We start from the raw sequence: 21,959 nt of genomic DNA, 5'->3' as shown, positions 1-21,959 counted from the left end.
TCAGCACTTCCATATGGAGTCCCTTCTATGAAATAGTTTTTATTTTACCAGGTTGTGCATTGAAACCAGAACAAAAATGTTTATACTGTGGTACATAGATGTACTACTGACTCTGGCAAGCAAATGTACTACTTGTACAATATACATTTTTTTAAAAACCCAATACTACTGTATATAATACAGTTTGAAGAATTTTAAAATAACCATGAATTAGTAAAAATAGTTTACATTTTTATCTTCCATTTTCATTTTTAACTTTTATTTTTTTAAAGTCCGCAGATGCACTTTTGGTGGCAATCGACTCTGAAGTAGTGGGAGCTGTTGATATACTACTTAATCACCGGCCAAAACGATCATCAAGACCAACCATTGTAGTCAGTACTCTTAAATATTTATTCATTTGGACTTTTAAGCCAAAGTGGATCTCCTGCCCCATTGCCATCTTTTCTCCCTCCTTCCCAGCTTATTTTGTTTTTAGAAATATTGATATTTTTACTTTGTAAAATATTACTTTGAAGTAAGTAAAGACAATAATAATTCATCTTGCTTTCTGGAAACTTTTTTTAAAAGTTAGTTAATATTTACATATTTTGTCAGTGTGAACCAGTATTTTTAATTTGGGGTGTTCTTCAGGTGATGCTGAAAATACAGATTAGTTTCTAGGTGGATTTAAGAAATGTGTTGGACTAGAGAGATGGCTCAGCAGTTAAGAGCACTGACTGCTCTTCCACAGATCCTGGTTCAGTTCCCAGCAACCACATGGTGGCTCACAACCATCTGTAATGGGAATCTGATGCCCTCTTCTGGTGTGTGTCTGAAGACAGTGACAGTGTACTCACATACATGAGATAAATAAATAAATAACTCTTTAAAAAAAAAAAGAAATNTGAGTGATGAAACCATAAAAAAATGGAAGAAAATATATAAGTATTTAGCTGTCTGGTGTAGAAGAATTGCTTTAGCTTAAAAACTGGGTAAGGGCTATAGATTGTTACAGCCAAAAAACTGGGTAAGGACTAAAGATTGTTACAGCCAAAAAACTGGGTAAGGACTAAAGATTGTTACAGCTAAAAAACTGGGTAAGGACTATAGATTGTTACAGCTAAAAAACTGGGTAAGGACTATAGATTGTTACAGCTAAAAAACTGGGTAAGGACTATAGATTGTTACAGNGGGTAAGGACTATAGATTGTTACAGCTAAAAAACTGGGTAAGGACTATAGATTGTTACAGCTAAAAAACTGGGTAAGGACTATAGATTGTTACAGAAGCTGTGTCTCCGATTCAGATGCTGGGTAGATGTAGAAAGCTGTGGATGCCTGGGAAACAGGCACCCACTAAGCATCTCCAAGTAAAACCTAGAGATAGGCCTGGAGACACATACCTTCATGCCAGCACTTGAAAGGCAGAGGCAGGGGGATTTCTGTGAGTTTGAGGCCATCCTGGTCTACATAGCAAGTTTCCAGGACAGCTAGAGCTACACAGTGAAACCCTGTCTCAGTTAATAATAATAATAATAATACAGAAAATTTGATACAAAGCACCAAAATCTATTAGAAAAGAACATTTAGAAATTTTCAGAAAATAAAACATAAATTTTAAACCTTAATTTTTAATTAAAATTTTAATTTTAACAAAAAAGTTTAAGATACTAAATTTTGTTTACTAACAACAAAATTGTTTATTAAAAACCAAAATTTTAAAAACATACTACTATAGGACAGGGTGTTTTAGAAAATATTTTGGCAAGGAACAACATACACAACAAAGAAACTTGTATTTTCTAGCCTAGTATTTTCTCCTCTAGAAATCTGAGAAGGAAATGGGAAAAATCATTGATTTATGTTTTATGTGTAGCAGTGGAACACTGAGATACCCTAAATATCCTAAGTACAGCTCAGTCTTAGATCACTCAACTAGCATGGCCTTGATTACATTCCTAGGANAGGAGGGAAAAAAAGAAAAAGAAAACATTCTGAACGTCAAAACAGGAAATATAAATAACCACATGTATAAACTTTGGAATACAAGGCAGTAATGTAAATTACTTAAAAAAGATTGAGACAAGTTTTAATGTATTCCAGACTGCCTGATCTCCTTGTACAACCAAGGATAACCTTGAACTCCTGCGCTCCTGCCCCTACCATTCAAATGTTGGAATTGTAGGTGTGAATCACCATACCCAGTTAGATAAAATGAGGATTGTGTACACACACACACACACACACACACACACACACACACACACAAGACTGAAGGTTGAAAGTACACATAGAAAAGAGGCTGAGAGATGGCTCCAGGGTTCGGAAGACCTGGGTTCATTCCCCACATCCACATAGCATCTCACAACNAAGTACAACTCTAGCTCGAGAGGGCCCATCTCCCTCATAGCATCTTCTGGATGCTACATGGACATGCTACCCAGCATATGCAGATGAAACAATCATCCACATAAAATAAATAAATCTTTTAAAATTTCTTAAAAATGCACATGAAAAGAGATATGGAAAATTAAGNGAATGTTACTTTATAGTAGTCATTTCTTAGTGATTGAACTAATTAAAGATTTTTCTTTTATAATTTTATTGGTTTTTCTCAGTAGAAAGATAGTCATTGAAATATTAATATTAATTATAAATGAGATAATTTTGTACACTGAATTTAAGAATTTTTAACATTTATTATTGTTGAAGGTATAGTAAAACAATCAGTTTTAATAACTGCTATATTATCAGCTGATTGATTTCAGAATAAAATGTATTTAAAGAACTAAACAAATTTTATATTCATTTAGACTACTAAAAAAAAGCCTATGATTTGGGGACCTGTTGTTGTAAATAGAGTATAATGTTTTCTATCATGCACAAGCTCCAGGTTTCAACTTTCAAACACAGACATACACACTTTAAAAACTACCTTAAGAACAACAAAAAGTGTGACTTTCCTAGAATACCTCTAAGTTCAGATGGTGGTGAGAAACCAGTAAGAATGGAATGAAGAGGACTGAGATGAGATTCTGTCACTGACGGACAAAAGCTAACAGAATCCCGTTCAGTTCCCACCATCTATCCCACAGTTACTATTATATTTGTATATGCCTGTTCCACCTTCTAGCCTTTGAACACATTGCCTTTCTTCAGACTGAGGTGGAGCGCTATGTGCCACTACAGCAGTGGCAAGTATTATCTCCTCACCATTGCCATCAGCAGTGGAAAGCCTTGGCAGTCCCAGCTGCTCAGTGAAGAAGGCACTTTCTGCTCTGTCTCTAACAAGTAAAGGTCACTCAGTCTTTATCCAAATACTTACGGTGGCTATAAAACCAACTTTTAACAGCTTTATTGTTTCTAGACAGATACAATGAAATATTTTAATATATTTTTCTTTTACTATTTAAGTGTGTTCATTCTGTAGCCTTGGCTTGTCGGGTTGTCTCTTCACTATTCACTTTAAAATAAAGGTTATTTGAAAATATGAAGGTCATGCTATCAGCAGTGAAATTATACACTTTAATCTTACACATGTCTAGTAGTGCTGTTCTAGCTGTGAGTGCTTCATANAAAACAGAAGGGTCACTTTTCAGTTAGGACTTTAAGCCCGAGAGTAAATATAATTTTATTTTTGATCAATAACACAAATCAGAAAAAGTACCTCTTTTAGGCTTTTATGTAACCATTGCATAAATTCATGAGTATGAAATCTCCAATAAATAATTGAAAGGTACATGAACAAATTTCATAAAAGAAAAGCATATGAAAAAATATCAAAACTTACCAGTATTTAAAAGAAAGTAAATTAAAATATCATTGTTTTTCACTCATATTAAGAGTGACCATGCCATTTGCTGTGAGTAAAACTTTACTATAAAATGGATACATCCCTATATTATCAAGAATTTAAACCATTGAAAAGATTTTGACATTACGTATCAAGAACTTCAATTTTTTTTCTAGCTTTTTAACCTATAATTCTAGTTCTAGAGGAGTGTCTATAGTAATGAGATAGTCCTAAATTTGTAAAAAAAAAAAAAAAACAAAAAACAAACTATTTTATAGTGATATTTGCTGTAACGTCATTTATATCACAAAATATCTTGAACCCAGATTTTGTGAGTTTCCTTAAATTGCATGCAAAATTCTGTGCGTGATTTGGTCCCTTGAAGATCCTGGGCTCTCAGGCGAAGAGATTATTCTCTCAATCTTTGAGTACTAAGAACTATTGCTTTTATTAAGAACTGTTGTTTTTATCACTCGTGCTTAGCACACTAGGATGTATGCAAAATGTGTCTTTCAAAAGGGGTGAAGTAAAGAAAGGACTAGAAGGAAATACTGTACTATAAAATGTTATTTGAGTAGAAGGAATATGGGCATTTTTATTCTTCTTTCTGCTTTTCTGTATTTTTCAGATATTTTAAATGAGTATACACTACTTTTACAATGTTAATAAAAGTTACCAAGGTGTGAGCTTGATGAGCTAACCCTGGAGTCAAACAGCTCTCAAGGAAACCTCTGCAAAAAAGTGAGAAGCATTGGCAAGAATATGCAATAGTCATAAAATAGCCAACCTTTTTATTTAACCCGATACTTAAACTACTAAATGTTTTGTCTTCATTTCATACAATCATTGGCCTCAGGTCCCAGTTAGTGGGAGGAGTCAGCTCTTGGCTGACTGTGGTTCCACACATTCACTTCTCTGAGCCTCAGTTTCTTCACGGTTACTAATTACACTCAGCTCTGTAGTTCCCTGTGGGCATTAAACGGGAAGATAAATGACTGACAGCTCCAGTTCTTGCTAAGTGTTAGCTGTGACTGTAGTGGTCTTACATATTCGTGACAGGCTGCAGATTAGGTAGGGATTGGACGGTATAAAGAAGTAGCCTCATCGCTATCTGTAGGACAAGGTAGGCCACACGGATGTAAACTTTAGTTTTCCTCCTGCATTTATACTGTGGCTGTTCTTAACATTTTTCCATGTTATTGTTTTCCAAAAATTCTTCTTCTTTCTTCTTATCATTCATGTTTCTATTAATTTTTAAAAATATTAATTCTTTTTCTTAAATTATTTCTCTAGATGCTCTTGCTTCTATATTAGTAAAAAATGGAACTGTAGTATTAGGATGTTGCCTATTGAAGATTGTATTTATTATATAACATTTGTTAATTAAAACTGAAATTTTAAAGTTTTAAAATAATGAGTCTAAGTAAAATGTATTCTTCTTAAAATAAGCCTTATGTTCCTTATTTAATATTACTTTTATTCCATCCTTTAGATAAATATATTTTTGAAGTCACAGATAATAACCTTTGGACATTTATATGAATATTTTTCAGAAACTTATGGAACGAATTCAGAATCCAGAATATTCAACAACGATGGATGTCGCACCTGTTATTTTAGCTGCTCATCGTAACAACTATGAAATCCTTACAATGCTTTTAAAGCAGGATGTGTCTTTGCCCAAGCCCCATGCTGTTGGCTGTGAATGCACACTGTGTTCTGCAAAAAACAAGAAGGACAGCCTCAGACATTCCAGGTGAGGAAATGAAGATTTTGGTAAATAGAAGAGTAATGTATCAAAGCACCTGTCGATGACACTTACTTGGGGAAAAATGCTCTTTCAGTGCAACTTTTAAGAAATATGCTTGGGTGACATAGGAGAGCCAGATTTCTAGCGCCTTTGTTCACGAGGTAAATTAGCAAGAGTGGAAAGGCACCACTTGGCACCTTATAAAGAAAAACAAACTACTACTATACCGTCATCAGCACCACCGTCATGATGGCTTTTTGAGGTAGAGTCTTGCATACTGGCTAGCCTGGAACTCATCTTGAGGGCTTTAGGCTAATCTTAAATTCGTGATCCTCTGCCTTTCTGTTTCTTGAATACATGGGTTGTAGGCATGTACTATTATTCTTGGAAGAACACAGCTTAANTGAGAAATGTGCAAAGACTGTTGGCTGCTGCTTTCTCCTCCCAGGTGTTTGTAGCCTGAGGCAGCTGCCTACAGAGATCTCCTACTGAGAATGGCTAGTCCCTCCCCTGTGCTCTACATATTAAATNTGCTGAGAGGTTCCAGAGGTAGCAAAACCCACCCTGACCCCAGCTTCACTGTGTATGTGCCTGTGTGAGTGTAGTCTGTCTTTTCTTTATTCCCTTCTCATGCTTTGTCAGGGTTCCAAGACCCAAGCTTCAAAGGTCCTGTTATATTTGTTTGCCACCATATGTGTGCTGGGAACTGAACCCAGGTCCTCTGCTGAGGAATGAGCACTTTTAACTACTGAGCCATCTTTCCAGCCCACAAAACTTCTCACTAAGTATTTGAACTCTTCTTGCCTCTTATTTCTCTTCTTAGACCATATTTATATTTCTATCTTTACTACTTATAATCTCTTCCCATTTCGCTAGTTGAAATGTTAACATCAAGAAAGGACCTGCCTTCTTTAGGTTCAACAAGATCACTCCATGGGCAGTTTTATTGCAGGTGTGGCTGTCAGTTGGTTGAGAAGTCAGCTTTTCAGCATAAGCCCTTTCTATGCTTTGTATATGGTTTTGATACCCGTTGTAGCAACATTGAGAGATATAGGCAGTCTTAGACATGGTAGCACACATCTATAACCCCATTTCCTAGAATGGTAAGGCAGAAGAAGGATCATAAATTTGAGGCCAGCAGAGGGTATTTAGAAAATTACCCTGCCTTAGGTATTATTATACATGTTATCCAAAGATGTTTTCATCCTAATGAGGCAGGTTGTTCAATAACCTCTTTGTTCATTTCCTTGTCTGTAAAATAGAACTGTTAAAAATGCAGTGATATTTTAGAAATGTTTAGGTAACAAATATTAATTACCAAAAATGTGATATTCAGGGTTTTTTGTTTTTTGTTTTGTTTTTGTTTTTTGTTTTTTTGAGACAGGGTTTCTCTGTGTATCCCTGGCTGTACTGGAAGCCACACTGTAGACCAGGCTGGCCTCAAACTCAGAAATCCGCCTGCCTCTGCCTCCCTAGTGCTGGGATTAAAGGTGTGGGCCACCACTGCCCCCCCGGTTTATTCAATATATGGTTCTTTCACAGTTTTTTTGTAAAGTAGTTAAAAATAGTTACAAGCTCACTTGGGAGGCAGAGGCAGGTGGATTTCTGAGTTTGAGGCCAGCCTGGTCTATAGAGTGAGTTCCAGGACAGCCAGGGCTATACAGAGAAACCCTGTCTCAAAAAAGCAAACAAACAAAAAAACCTAACCAAACAAAAATAGTTACAAGCTGAGGGCCACCAGGTTAATGTTTGCTGCTTTTGATGGTTTCAGGCACCAACATGGTTAAGTAGGGGTAATATGATTTCTCTTAATGTGTGGCTTGTCTACAAAATCTCTTGACCTGTGAATTATTTTTAAATGTAGTTGTATATACATTTATACAAAAGAGTCCCAGAATTTTTTACTAGTAACTGCTACCTTAATTCTGAGGGATTGGAAAATATAATTCATTTCTGACAGAGTGTAAAGGAACAAACCAAGTTTACTCTTAAAATGTAAAATTCTAATCAGGCTATTTATGAAGTTATTATTGATCACTTTAGCTTCCTAGAATTTAACCATTTTAAACTAACACACCATGCTATTAGGAATTCTCCCAGTACATAGAAACAACAGAGCCTAATTTCTGTGTCCATGTTGGAACTATTTGGCAAATTCTGTCTAAAAGGCATCGTTTGGCTGCTGGTGGCTCTTGGCTCTTGCACATGATCCTGTATTAAGAACTTGTTAATATTCTTTAGGTCTTTTCTTTTTCCAAACTTACATGCTACCCACAAGTGTATAATTGTCTAGTCAGCTAGGCATTTGTAGACATGCTATTACTCCATATGTGGCTTTCTCATTTCCAGAGTCTCTCCTGACATTCCTGGTTGGTCCTCTCTGTCACAGACTTGCAGTCTGTCTTGAGGAGCAAGTTTTCCTTTGGTCATTTTGCCCAGGCCAGTGTTTGGTTCTTCTGGCCCAGCGTTACAGGTTCACTAGCTTGTACTGATAAAACTACAGCTTTTTATTGAATGGGGAATAGGAAGGATTGAGGGAGATCTCAGCCATAAACTCAGTGGGAGGCTCATGAAACTTGTCAACAGTAAAAAGTTCTGAATATGAAATGGCTGAAAATTAATTTAAAATCATACAGTGATTGTGACCTGTTTCTGAGATCACTTGCCTACTGCACGTGGGGTCTGTTCAGTGCAGCCTTGCTTGCACTGGCATACCATTTATGATGAATGGTCTTTTAAAGTCAATCAATGTAGATTTAGTTGTCTACACATCTTTGGGTAGTTATAGTGCAGGCAAATGCCTCTACAGGAATACTTAAGATACAGATAGAGCAGATATGGTGGTACCTGCCCATAATCTGAGCTGCTTCAAAGGTTGAGGCAGAAGAATTGTGAGCTCATGGCCAGTGTGGTAATGGAAAAAGAAAAAAACATGCAGACAAGTGAATGCAGTTTGGTTGGTTGGTTTGTTTGTTTGTTTGTTTGTTTTAATATGGTATCTTGGTATATTTCCCAAGCTAGCTTTGAGTTCGAGCAATCCTCCTGCCCCAGCCCCCTGTGTATCCATGAATGCAGACTATCTTTGCTTATAAATAACATTAAAGCTATAGATTAAATGAGGAATGTGTCAGTAAATTTAGAATTTTATCTAGAAAAAAATCCATTACAAAGAAAGTAAGAAGTTAAACAACGGAAAAGGTATTTGTGTCACTTTTGACTTGAGAATAAACAACAGGAAAAAGTGGGCTAAAGAATTTGAACAGGCAGTTTACAGAAGCATAGCTATAAAGCTCGGGCGGAGAGATGACCTTCTAAAGAAACACAGGTTAGAACAGCCTAAGGCTCCATTTTCTAGTAAGGCCAAATTTAGGATGGCAGTGCCTAATCCAGTGAATATAACAGAGGCTTGTGGGAAATTCACTTTTTTTATCTTATCACTCTCAATAATATCTGAGAGTATATGATATGCATACTGTTTTTGCCCAACAATTTGAACCGTATATAGGATGTAAGAATTAAAGAAATATCTGTTGTTTCATTTTTATAGTAGAAACAAATTAGGAGCAACTTAAGTGTTCATTAATGGAGATTCAATGGACAGCCATCAAATGGAAAACTGGTTGTAGTAAAGAATGAGATACATTGAAACATGGTGACCATGGAGGAGGACTGTAGCATTCAGGCTCCTGGATTGTCTACTCTAAAATGACAAGTGTGCATTAAATTTTTATGCAAAACACATACATGTATTAAATCTCTCAAATTTGTGAACTACAAATTATATTTAAATGTTTATATTAAAGAATTTTTATGAATTGTTTATTCCCTATTTTGTTATTGAAATGGGAATATTTATTAAATTACAGAGAATAAAGGGATTCATTCACTCAATTAGCTAGAAATTATATATAACTGAATAATTTTACTCATAACTAGTTGAAAAATCTTTCAAAATTATAACCTGGAATAATGAGACATATGTTAAATATGTCTAGGATTCTGAAGAAGTTTAAGCTTTGGGAGAGGAAAACTTAATAATCGTTCAATTCATATGATAGTAGGTATTTGCTAGCACATTTTCTTTAAATTTATGTATGTTCAGGGATAGCATTTTACTTTATATTATAAAAGGAATTTTTGTATATTTCTCTTTTTTTNAAAAAAGGAAAAGATCACAAAGTAGATATCATTTCAATTAACTTAATTTGATAATATGAACTATAAACAAAAATAAAATTAAGAAAGGAGAAATGCTGGTTTTAAATTAGATCATTAAAATATATGTGTTCATATTTTCCAGATAGATATGTTATGTGACAGGAATTATAAATAGAATATTTCTCTTANAATTAAGATGTTCAGAAGTAAAAGAATATTCAGTTTAACCATNGTGAATTTTTGATTTTTTGAGGCAGGGCACTCTATAGTCTTAGTATAGTTATGCAGCTGACAAATGAATTTAATAGGAAACATTTATCTGATGAGGAACAATAAGTGTCCTCTGTGTAGTCATAAATACAATTCGATTGTGGGGGGTTTTGTCATTCTTTTTTAATTATTATTTTTTGAGAACTTTTTACATGAGCATGTTATCTACATTATTCTCACCTCTCCCTTCTGTCTCAAGCTCTTCCTGTGTTTCTCCTCTGAAATCCATGCTTTCTTAATTATTATTGATACACACACGTGCACACGCACACACACACACACACACACACACTCACACACTCTACTGAGTCCATTTCATGTTGCTTGTATGCATGTGTTCAGGGCTGGCCATTGGGGATTGAACATCCTGTGCAGGAGCTACCCTTGGAGGAAACTAGTTCTTTCAGCAGGCACTGGCTGCCTGCCACTTGTTCTCCAGGGCTGGGGCCATATGAACTTTGCCCTCTGTACAGTGGCACATCCTCTGGTGTTGTCATTATGCTGGTCTTGTTCAGGCAGCCATATTGTTGAGATTTCATAGGTGCATTTTCACTGTCATACCTAGAAGACAGTCTGTAGGAAGGGGTCTGGGCCACTGACTCTTACAGTCTCTCTGCCTACCTCTTCTGTGTTTCCCCCAAGNCTGAGGTGTAGGGGTAACCTTGTAGATGTAAAAGATGGGATTGTGCACCCAAAAGCTCCTGGTTCTGCATTTTGATTAGTTGTGAGTTTCTCAGAAANTCTCAGTCCTTTGCACAAAGAAGCTTCTCTGATGAGTGGGAGAGATGCACTCATCTGTGGGTATAGACACAGGGATGTAGAAGTTGTATTGGCTTAGGAGACATCAGTAAGCAGCAGTTCCTCCTCTCGGGCCTGCGACCCTCCAGCCACAGGAAGTTGTTCTTGCTCTGTATCCTAGATGGGCCTAAAACCTGCTTTGTGACCTTCAAATCCCAGTCCTGTCTCAGCTGCCTGAGAGATGAAACTGCAGTGTGTATATGCCAAGACAGCCACAATTTTGAATGTTTGAAAAGAGATAGTAACTTAAAGCTGTGGACAACATTTTCCAATGTTTGTTCTCAAAATACTTAAGTTTTAGGTGTTTCTTCTTATGGAAATATCTTGAAATATTTATACATTTATAAAGATTGGAGATGAAAACTAACAAGGGTATGTTTGTTTTTTGTTTTGTTTTGTTTTTTACATTGGGTAATTAAATTCTATCACAGGTTTCGTCTTGATATCTATAGATGTCTGGCCAGTCCAGCTCTGATAATGTTGACAGAGGAAGATCCAATTCTGAGAGCGTTTGAACTTAGTGCTGACTTAAAGGAACTCAGCCTTGTGGAGGTGGAATTCAGGTGGGAAAAAATAAACGTTGTTTGTTATGTCTTTTGTTGTAGAGTCTTCTGCCTCAATCTGTTCATAAGCTGACTAAGGTTGTTGCCACTTAGAATTTCCTTTCTCTGTCTAAGGAACACGTCTTGGTGCTATTTAGTGTACTCCTCCTCTGTCCTTTCTCTTTAACCCCTGAATCCCCAGGCAGACCTTGAGATTATCCTTATTGCAGAGTATCTGCTGTAGAGTCCTCTTGCCAGCTNCCGTTTGAAAAGTGCCAACAGGGACTGTACTTGAAAACGCTTTCCTCTCATAGTTGCTTGTGTGGCTCTGCTCCATCTTGAAAAGTTAACACTTACTGGAACAGGATCAGAGATTCACAGTTTTCATTAGCCTTAATACAGGCATATATAATGTGTTCTTCAAAGTCCTGAGTCCAGAGACTTATGAAAAACCTACATATAAGTTTTAAATTTTAGAACTACTATTCTTTAAGTATATTACATTAAAAAGAAAAACTCAATATGACATCTGTCTTACTTAGGGTTTTACTGCCGTGAACAGACACCATGACCAAAGCAACTCATGAAGGACAACATTTAATTAGGGCTGGCTTACAGGTTCAGAGGTTCTGCCCATTATCATCAGGGTGGGAGCATGGTCTGAAGGTCATTAGGAGATTGACTTCCAGACAGCTAGATGGTCTCAAGCCCACCCCCATAGTGACACATTTCTTCCAACAANGTNACACCTCCTAATAAGGCCAAGCATTTTCAAACTACCACAACACAGACACACACACACACACTTTGAGAAACTTACAAGACATAGTTAAAAACTTAATTTTATTAAGACATGAGGCTATGAATAAATTTTATTTAAGTATGAAGAAGTTCTTATTTTAACCTTATTTTTCTTTCCATATAAATTAAAATTTATATAATTCCTCCCAAAATTGATTTGTACAACTACTATGATTGTAGTACAGTCATGAACAAATAAAGTTAGATTTGAATGTTATCTTAAAACTCACTTATTTCAATCTGGTATTCAGTAGGCAGAGAAAGGGGTGCAAANGCAAGATGTTTTTACTAATGTCAGCATCGAGTTAAAAGCAGAGTTAAGCCGGGCCTGGTGGTTTATGCCTTTAATCCCAGCACTCNGGAGGCAGAGGCAGGCAAATTTCTGAGTTCGAGGCCAGCCTGGTGTACAGAGCGAGTTCCAGGACAGCCAGGGCTACACAGAAAAACTCTGTCTCAAAAAACAAAAAAAAAAAACAAAAAACAAACAAACAAACAAAAAAAAAGCATAGCTAAAACTGAATGAAGCAAAGTTATAGCTCAGCATTGTGCCACATCCTGCAGTCCCACCACTTGTGAGATGGAAGGAAGCAAGAGGATTGGTGTGTGAAGCCAGCTCCCTGGGCTACATAACAAAGCTATGTCTCAGCAAAACTGTGTCTCAGAAAGGGAGACAAAGGTAGGGCACGGTGACACACATCTTTAATCCCTGCACTTGAGAGACAGAAGAACTATTGTGAGTTCCAAGGCCAACCTGGTCTACCTGATGATTCCTGGATAGCAGGATTACACAGTGAGAGACCGTCTTTCAAACACCAAAAAGGAAAAGAGGANGGAGACGAAACCCATAAAGTTATATTAGGGTGCAAGCTCCTGGTTCACCTCTAACTGAATCTCTGNCTAAACTACACAAGCACTTAATTATCTTCTCATAATCTATTAGAGATTAAACAGATCAATAAGTTATGTATTTGCTCTAGCCATCTTAAATGTTTATTTAGATGAGGTATGTTTGTTATAACACTTTGCTGCATGTTCCTACCTGCAGTTATATATTCCTAAGCCAGAAGACATGTAATAAATACTTTATTTGTCAGAGAAATCCAGTGATTTGTTCTCATGTTATGTAATAATGTAAAAAACGAGAAANATGTTTGCCTCTAAGGAAACGGCTGAGGATTGAGTAGTAGCTTCACACAGCCAGTTCCTGGACCAGTCGCCCTGTAGGAAGAGTAAGCAGTGGACGCCTTCCTGCTCTCNTATTTTTTTCTGCATGAGAAAAGAGCTGAATACAATTATTTTCAAATGTCTAGCCTCATATGCATGAGTAATAGTTATTTGCAACATACTTATTTTTGATTAACTGAGTTATAAATTTAATGTAATTGATGTTTAATAAATAATTATGTACTAAAACTTCATTTCTCACAAATTATGTTAAAGAAATGTTTTATAAGTAANTCAAAGACAGTGGTAAATGTAGAAAATAGTACTCCTGANGAAAGTCCCTTAGGAGCTGCAGTTAGTGGGGTTTTTAATTTGAATTTCCCTAAAATGAGTGCTTTTAAGAAATCTTTTTCAGTGTTAGAATAGCATACATATGTTGTATATAACTGAAAGTTGCTGTAAGCTTATATTACCTAGTAAAAGCATTGTTTTTATTGTTTACATGACTAATATCAAGGGAAATTATAGCCATCTGTGATGGTTTGAATATGCTTGGCACTATTTGGAGGTGTGGCCTGTTGGAATAGGTGCGTCACTATGGGCATGGGCTTTAAGATCCTCCTCCTAGCTGCCTGGAAGCCATTCTTCCCCTTTCTGTCTTTGGATGAAGATGTAGAACTCTCATCTCCTTTAGCCTCACATCTGCCTGGATGCTGCCATGCTCCCACCTTGATGATAATGGCTGAACTTCTGAGCCTGTAAGCCAGCCCCAATTTAATATTGTCCTTTATAAGNGTTGCCTTGGTCATGGTGTCTGTTCACAGCAGAGAAACCCTACCTGAGACATCATCTTACAGAGAATGAGAAGTAAGGGAAGTGAAGAGCTGAGCAAGTTTTGTTAAACGTTTCTCAGTGTGTATAACGTATACTGTGCTCACCTGAAATCATCAGTATGGGCACAGGAAGTCTGTTTCTCCAAAGCCGTGGAGAATTTCTGCACCAGAAAGCTCTTGTGTCAGCAGGAAAAGAGAAGATCTTATGTAGTCCTGTCAGAATTTAAATACTGCTGAGTAAAGTAATTTCTAGTGATGTAATCTCCGTGGGCAGTGGGAGTGATATTCCTAATAGAGACTGCGTTTTGTAGGAATGATTATGAAGAGCTAGCCCGTCAGTGCAAAATGTTTGCTAAAGATTTGCTCGCACAAGCCCGGAATTCTCGTGAACTGGAAGTTATCCTAAACCATACATCTAGTGATGAGCCTCTTGACAAACGAGGACTACTAGAAGAAAGAATGAACTTAAGTCGTCTGAAACTTGCTATCAAATATAACCAGAAGGAGGTATGAAGCTTTCTGTGATATATTTATTTTCCTTACCTTGGTTCTTAAATAAAAGTTGTAACAATATAAACAGTATAACGTTGATAACTCAGTAACGTATATATAGCTTAAAGGAAAGGTCATGCTAGTGTCTGAAAGTAGAAAGATCCTGTTTGGTAGGTTTCTGAGCATCAGCCAGGACCAGCAGTGGTCCCAGCTGAGTGATCAGATGGGGGAGCTGAGAGCATGACCCTGAAGGAAGCCTTTTAGAAGTCACATTGCATCCTTTCTACTAGAGTCTGCTGGCCACAGGAACCACAGTTTATTGAGTTGAAGGACAGATGGGAACAGTGCTGGCCTCTTCTCCCACCACCTCTCAGTGACAGGAATATAGAGAATCCGTGCCCATGCCTTAAACTGCTGTGGACATAGAACATTTATAATTGGAAACTTGCTCTTCTAGATACTATTTAATATAATTTCAAATTATTATTATATTTTGCTCTTATTTGAGATTTTTCTTGAAATTTTACATGAAATTTACTATTGACCAAGCTTAAGAGTATTATTGGGGGCTGCTGTAGTAGCTTAGTGGTTTGGAGTACTTGTTGCTTTTGATCAGGTCCCTGGTTCGATTCCTCAAACCCATGTGGTGGCTCACAAACATCTGTGATTCATTTACAAGGGATACCAATGCCCTGTTCTTACTCCTGCAAATACTATGCACTTCCATGGCATCCATACATGCATATAAGTAAAACATACACACACAAAAATCTTAAAAGTAATTTTTAAAAGAGTTCTTTTAATGGCTCAGGCCTGTAATCCCAGCTACTGAGGCAGGAAGATCTTTAGTCCAAGATCTGCCTGGTCAGCTTAGCAAGACTGTCTCAAGTGAAGGCTAACAAGAGGCCTGAGGACTTAGCAGAGTGGTAGAACACTTGCCTACTATGTACAAGGCCCCAACTTCAGTCCTGCACTGCAGGGGGAAATTAGTATCTCTGATATCTGATATATTTTAAGTCGCCCTCTGTGCTTTTGTGAAGTGTGTCTGGATCTGATATGTGGACCATTTTTTATCAGGCCATCTCTATTCCTTAGAACTTAGGAACTAAAGCCAGTACTTTCTCAAAGATTAGTTAATGCTATCTCTATGGAACGCACATTAACTTTCAACTGTTATATATATTAGATATTTTTGTGCTGACTAATAAAGGCTTATGATAGCATTTAAATGTGATTAGTTCCCTAGGCTGCTAATACTATTAATATTTAAAACAGCATGTGCTGTGACCAAGGCAGTATCCTAAGAACATGACACTGAATCTTCACAAGTTCGTGAGGAGCTACTGTTGCTATCGAGACGTTAGAAATGAGGGCTGGGAAGCTCGGAGAAGCTGAAAACTTACTCATGGTCATTCAGTCTGTGTCAGAGCCTAGATGTGAACTGTGTAATCAGACTCCATATCTATTCTCTGAACCTCTTCACTCTTATTTGTAAGAGGGAAAAAAACTATAAACTTTGTAGGCTTTTCTCCTAATGTTAATACTTTGAATATCAGTCAGTTACTGTTTTAAAGGTTTTTTGTTTTGTTTTTTTTTACCCTGCTTTTGTTTTTTATGCTTCTGTGTGTCCTTTTCAGTTTGTCTCCCAGTCAAATTGCCAGCAGTTTCTGAACACCGTTTGGTTTGGACAGATGTCAGGTTACCGCCGTAAGCCCACCTGTAAGAAGATAATGACTGTTTTGACAGTTGGCATCTTCTGGCCAGTTTTGTCACTATGCTATTTGATAGCGCCCAAATCTCAATTTGGCAGAATCATTCACACACCTTTCATGAAATTCATTATTCATGGAGCGTCGTATTTCACATTCTTGCTGTTACTAAACCTCTACTCACTTGTCTACAATGAGGACAAAAAAAATACAATGGGACCAGCCCTGGAGAGAATAGATTACCTTCTCATACTGTGGATTATTGGTAAGTGTCAATGAGTTCAGAAGATTTGTCTGTGTGTGTGTGTGTGTGTGTGTATGTTTATGCACATGTTTGTGCTGATATACATGTGTGCGTGTGAATGCAATGAGGGTGTATTATGTGACAAAACTTTTCCCGGGGAGCTGCAGCATACATGTCTACTTCCCACAGAAAGGAATCTTGTGGCTGACCAAAGTATGGATACCACGAAAGTCCAGTTTGGTGAATTAGTGAGTTGTATTGGGCTTCCCTACAGGAGTATTGATGAAGGGTTACTTAAGGGCACAGAAATAACTCAAAGACAGCTGTATCACCAAAGTGCACCCCAGCTCACAAAGCTAGGAACCTAAAATACACAGCACAGCCTGCAGACAGCTCAAGGGGCTGGAGAGGGTCCTTTCCAAGTGCCTCAGCTGGTCTAACCCAACCTTGCAGGCAGCTGGTCTGTCTGAGTTGTCTTTGAAAGCTTGGTTTCCTTTGGTCTCATCTTTTATTGTTTACTCAGGCAGGAAGGGGCCTAGTGAATATGGTCAGTTACAGGGGGCTTTACGAAGCTATTTTGAGTAGTTTACCTTCCTGCTTAAGGAACTTCTCTGCAGAGTGGAATGTTTTAATCTTCTGTTACACAGCAGGATATCCTCAGGGATATCCACCTCACTTTTTAAGACAGTATCTCACTGAGGGGTGGGGCTGGATCAGACCATGCTGGCTGGCCAGCACATCCTAGTGATTTCCTGAGTCTGCTGTTGATATTACAGGTGTTTGCTGCCATACCTGACTCTGTGTGTGTGTGTGTGTGTGTGTATGTGTGTGTGTGCATGTGTGTGCTAGGATTTTAACTCAAATCATCATGCTTGCATAGCAAACATAGACTGAGCTGTCTTCGCAGCTCATAAGTTAAAAGTTTTTTTTTTTTAATTATATGTGTGTGTAAATGTGTGTGTGTGTACATGTACATCTATGGAGGCCAAAAGTCAAAGTTGGGTTCGTGTATTGTTCAGTTGTTCTTTACCTTGTTTTTTGNGGCAGGGTCTCTCATACAACCTTGATCTCCCCAATATGGATAGACTGGCTGGCTCCAGGGATCTGCCTGTCTCTGCCTCCCTAGCACTGGGGCTACTGGGGTACACTATGCACCTAGTCAAGGAGCTCTGGTCAGCATGTGGTGAGTGTGGTGAGCATGGCTCTGGCAAGCCTTGCCCTTCTCCCCCATTCCCACTGCCTTTCTAAAAACCCTTAGATTCGATTCCTAATACTAGTCCCTTATTTGGTCACTTCCTCCTCCTGAGGCTGATTACTAAGGCCTAGCTATCAAAGTATTAANGTCTAGCAATCAAAAGCCCTTTTGGGTCACCTAATTAGCATGCCCAATTAAATTGAGTACCCTAACATCCTAACACAGGGTTTCTTGTAACTTTATAACCTGGTATTTTCTCAGGTCCCCTATTGGTCTCCTCTCTATCCAGAGGCAGTCCTTCGTGTGCTCCCCTCCCTCCCGGGGGGGGGGGACAACAAATACCCTTCCCCCCTTTCCCATGTTTCCTTCCCCTTCCTGATCATCCTCTAACTCCTGTCCTTGTCTCTTATTCCCTGCCCTCTGTCCCTCTGGGGCAAATAAACCTCCTTTGTGCTGAGAACTTGGTCTTGGGGGTCCTGAGCCGATACTTTTCCTAACACCTGGCTCTTTATGTCTATGCCGGGGATCTGAATTTACTTTCCCAGTCTTGCATGGCAAGCCCTTTACCACCTGAGTATATCATGGTGATTCCCCTGCAGGCTTTGCCGCTGGCAGAAAAAGATGATCAGAATGAGGGAAGAATGAAACTCGGCTCAGCCCAAGTTTCCTGTAACCGGCGCTGGACCAGGACTTCTAGAGTTAGCCCAGATCATTTTACTTTAACTGTATTTAATCACAGTACCACTTTTGGAAAAAAGTGTTCAGATAACAATTAACTCAGCCCCATAAGTANAAAGCTTAAGAAGTGTTTGCCTTGAAGTTCTTAGGAGAGTACCTATGGCTTCATCTGTAAGATGGTTTCTTGACTTAGAAACAGTGCTCAAGATAAGGGTCTAGGGAGAATGACAGAGGTAAACATAATAGCTGGGAGTCAGATTGGCCTGGCCCTAAGATGACACNGAAGTCCTGCAGGCTGTTGTTGAGCACAGGTGGCATCACTCATGAGAATGGGTTTATGGTCTAGGCATCTGGAGTTAGTGTTTCTTCATATGGAAATCCTGTCTTCCATTTCGAGTGGGTGTCTGAATCTGTTTCCNGTCACCTGCACTCATCGGGTTACACCCCAGCTGAAGGGAGCTTAGGCCTCACTCTTGGGGATCTAGGGGGCTTGTAGTCAGGCAGTGGGAGCCTGTAGCATTGGTGATAGTGAGTCTAGCCAGTGTGAGTCTAGAGTCCATGCCTAGAGATGGGGCCAGAGGGTTCAGAGTGGTGGCTGAATCTGGGTTCTCTACCTGAAGGGGGCATGGGAGGACAGGATTTGCTTTTGTAATGAGTGTGAAGTTTAGAAGAAACAGGANCTGGGGTTGATTCAAGCAATGAATTGATTCATATTGAACAACTAGAGGACTGGAGTGCTAATGACTGAAATGAGAAGAAAATCTGCACGTGTGAATTTGAGGCAGAGATGAGCTCAGTTGGATACATCTCTAACTAGAGGAGCAGAGAGAAGAGTGCCTAAATAAGTTGAGTTTAGGAAAGAGGTTTGGAGGTAGAAATTGTTATATAAGTATGAATTAAGTTTAAATAAGTTGGGAAGATGGCTAAGTCAGCAGACTGCCTACTGTGCAGGCTTGAGGACCCGAGGTTAGGCCCACAGCACCACATAAAAGCCATGTACTCCAGTGTGCACCTGTAGCCTCAGTGCTATGAAGACAGACAGGTGGATCCTGGAGCTTGTTGGCCAGCCAGAAATGGGCTCCAAGTTCACTGAGACCCTGTCTCAAGAGCTAAGGTGGACAGGTCATTGAAGAACAACTGACATTGACTTCTGGCTTCTATACATCTGTGCATGCATGCACATATTCACTGGTCACACAAAAATTACAGAAATTTGAGACTTGTCACAAGATGCTATTTTTAAACCACTAGATCAGAGAAGATCATGAAAGCACCATATTTCATAGTTAAAAGAGTCGAGAACAAAACCATGGGGGCGGTTCACATGCATGCATTTATCTTCCTAGTTTATTTCTCATCAGTTAGTGTCTCATCAGTTAGTGTCCCATTCCGGCCGATATGAAACCTAAGGTTAGTTTTTTAAGTTGCATGAAACAGATGACTTTTTTCTTGCAAGTTTTAAAAGATCTTCACCCAAAAGCTGTTGTTCCCCTCCACGGACCCCTGCAGCCTTTGGAATACAATTATACCAGGGTATAGTTAACCCAAGAGCTAGAAACACTTTGTCTCTGAAAGTATTATTTAGCATATAGTTGAATTAATAAACCTGGCTTATTTTTTTAATCATTTTAGGGATGATTTGGTCAGACATTAAGAGACTGTGGTATGAAGGGTTGGAAGACTTCCTAGAAGAATCNCGTAACCAGCTCAGCTTTGTTATGAATTCCCTTTACTTGGCAACCTTTGCCCTCAAAGTGGTGGCTCACAACAAGGTGACTGTCAACTGTCAATCAAAGATACATTTACTTCAAAAACTAAGATAACTGTGTATGTAACTGAGACTTAATGTAGACCCAAATCTATGTCTGATATATATATATATATATATATATATATATATATATATATTCACTTTAAAATACTCTGTGTGAATGTGGTTGCTTACTTTTTCAGTCCTTTGAATGGCTCACCTTTTAATTAATGGTCACCTGCCACATGTTGGGTACCATGGTTNATGTTAGGTACACTGTATCTAATTCCATTTTCACAGCGATTCTTTAAGACAGAACAGAAGTCATTATCCTCATTTTGCCAATAAGAAAATGACTCAGAGATATTAATAACGCATCTAAGACTATATAGTTTTTAAAAAGATGATTTAAATACAGGTCCCAGGTATTTTCTTTCTACCAAGTGTTTTATTTCTTCATTTAGCTCATTTACTTAATCTTTTATAATTTTACTTTCATCAATATTTATGATTTCACAAAGCCAGAAAATATAGTAGACTCTATTTTAGTTATGGGTGGCATATCTAAGGAACTAAGATACATAATATTGCCTGATTTTTTTGCTATTTATATAGACAGAGCCATGTGATTCTTTCAGTTTACTTTATATAACATGCGTTTGTTTAAGTGGTCAAACGTGTGCAGCATGTTGGTAAGAGAGCATTTCAGTGACTGAAGTGAGAAGTTACTAAAAAGTCGGACTTGGCCATCTAGAAATGAAAATGGTCAGATACAGGGCCTGATAGGTCAGGTGACATTGGTTTTTCAGACCAATTTCTTTACTTCTAGAAGTAGTTTTCAAATCCAAACAAAACATTTTGAGAGTGGAAGGATGTGTGGCTAACAGTCACACAGAACAACTGGTATATGGTCTCAGCCAACAGGACAGGCAGACAGGCAGACAGGCATGTTGTCTAGGTTCAACAACACTTTGGTTTGTTATTTGAAGGGGGTGGGATGGGTGAGTTGTAGTTTGCTCTAAATTCCTAAGTCAAAGGACTAGGTTTAGTATGGCTTCTAATTAACTGATAACCTACATGTTCATGATTTATGTTATACANTTTAGAGAAACTAGCTTAATATTTTACTCATAAAATGTCTAATACATTTTATTACTCATTTATTTCTTTTAAACCAAAGAATTTCTGATAAGTCTCTACATATAAAGTGGTATTTCCTAACATACATGGAAATCTTTTGTTTGGCTAAAACATTATCTAGANCTCCTACAAGATGACAATTTCAGACATTTTAGAATATTTCTCTTCACTTTCCTGACTGACCTTTGGCTTCTCTTCCTGCTTCCAGTTTCATGACTTTGCTGACCGGAAGGACTGGGATGCATTCCACCCCACGCTTGTAGCAGAAGGGCTTTTTGCTTTTGCAAATGTTCTGAGTTACCTTCGACTCTTTTTTATGTATACAACCAGCTCTATTTTGGGCCCACTGCAGGTAAATAAAGGTTTTCAAGAATGTTCATTGCATGTCACTACTGTTGCGTCTGCTTACCCACTTCAACACTGTTCTCATGATGTTAAAACTCTACTTGGCTTTTGAAAATGACTAGCAAGACTTTGCTTGTGGCTCATTGATAATTTTCTTTTAAGAATTGAAACTGAATCAAGCTGTNCTTCATTGGCNTCCTCCCTTCATTCTTTATAGATAGTCTTAATATATTGTTAAGTTTCACAGAAAGGAGTAACATAAAAGTCTTGTTTTTACCAAAATAAATTTCATATTTAAACTTTGAAAGATAGTTGG

General features: G+C 37.9%; 1 protein-coding gene across 5 annotated transcripts in view; it reads left to right on the top strand.

The window, feature by feature from the left end:
- Window positions 1-21,959, top strand: part of Trpc1 (transient receptor potential cation channel subfamily C member 1) — a 46,133-nt gene that overhangs the window by 13,147 nt on the left and 11,027 nt on the right. For 2 of the 5 annotated variants that reach the window (XM_029481861.1, XM_021171740.2), the window contains 6 exons: window positions 5,328-5,530; window positions 11,182-11,313; window positions 14,402-14,597; window positions 16,220-16,556; window positions 20,041-20,180; window positions 21,507-21,650. In XM_029481861.1, the coding sequence (XP_029337721.1) occupies window positions 5,328-5,530; window positions 11,182-11,313; window positions 14,402-14,597; window positions 16,220-16,556; window positions 20,041-20,180; window positions 21,507-21,650 (1,152 nt within the window). Of the gene's footprint in view, window positions 1-272; window positions 375-4,402; window positions 4,516-5,327; window positions 5,531-11,181; window positions 11,314-14,401; window positions 14,598-16,219; window positions 16,557-20,040; window positions 20,181-21,506; window positions 21,651-21,959 lie in introns of those variants that run through there. The other 3 variants (XM_029481862.1, XM_021171739.2, XM_029481860.1) reach the window with 3 other exon arrangements.

The sequence above is a fragment of the Mus caroli genome, chromosome 9, assembly GCF_900094665.2.
Source record: "Mus caroli chromosome 9, CAROLI_EIJ_v1.1, whole genome shotgun sequence".
Classification (NCBI taxonomy): Eukaryota; Metazoa; Chordata; class Mammalia; order Rodentia; family Muridae; genus Mus; species Mus caroli.
This window is presented reverse-complemented; position numbering and strand designations above follow the sequence as displayed.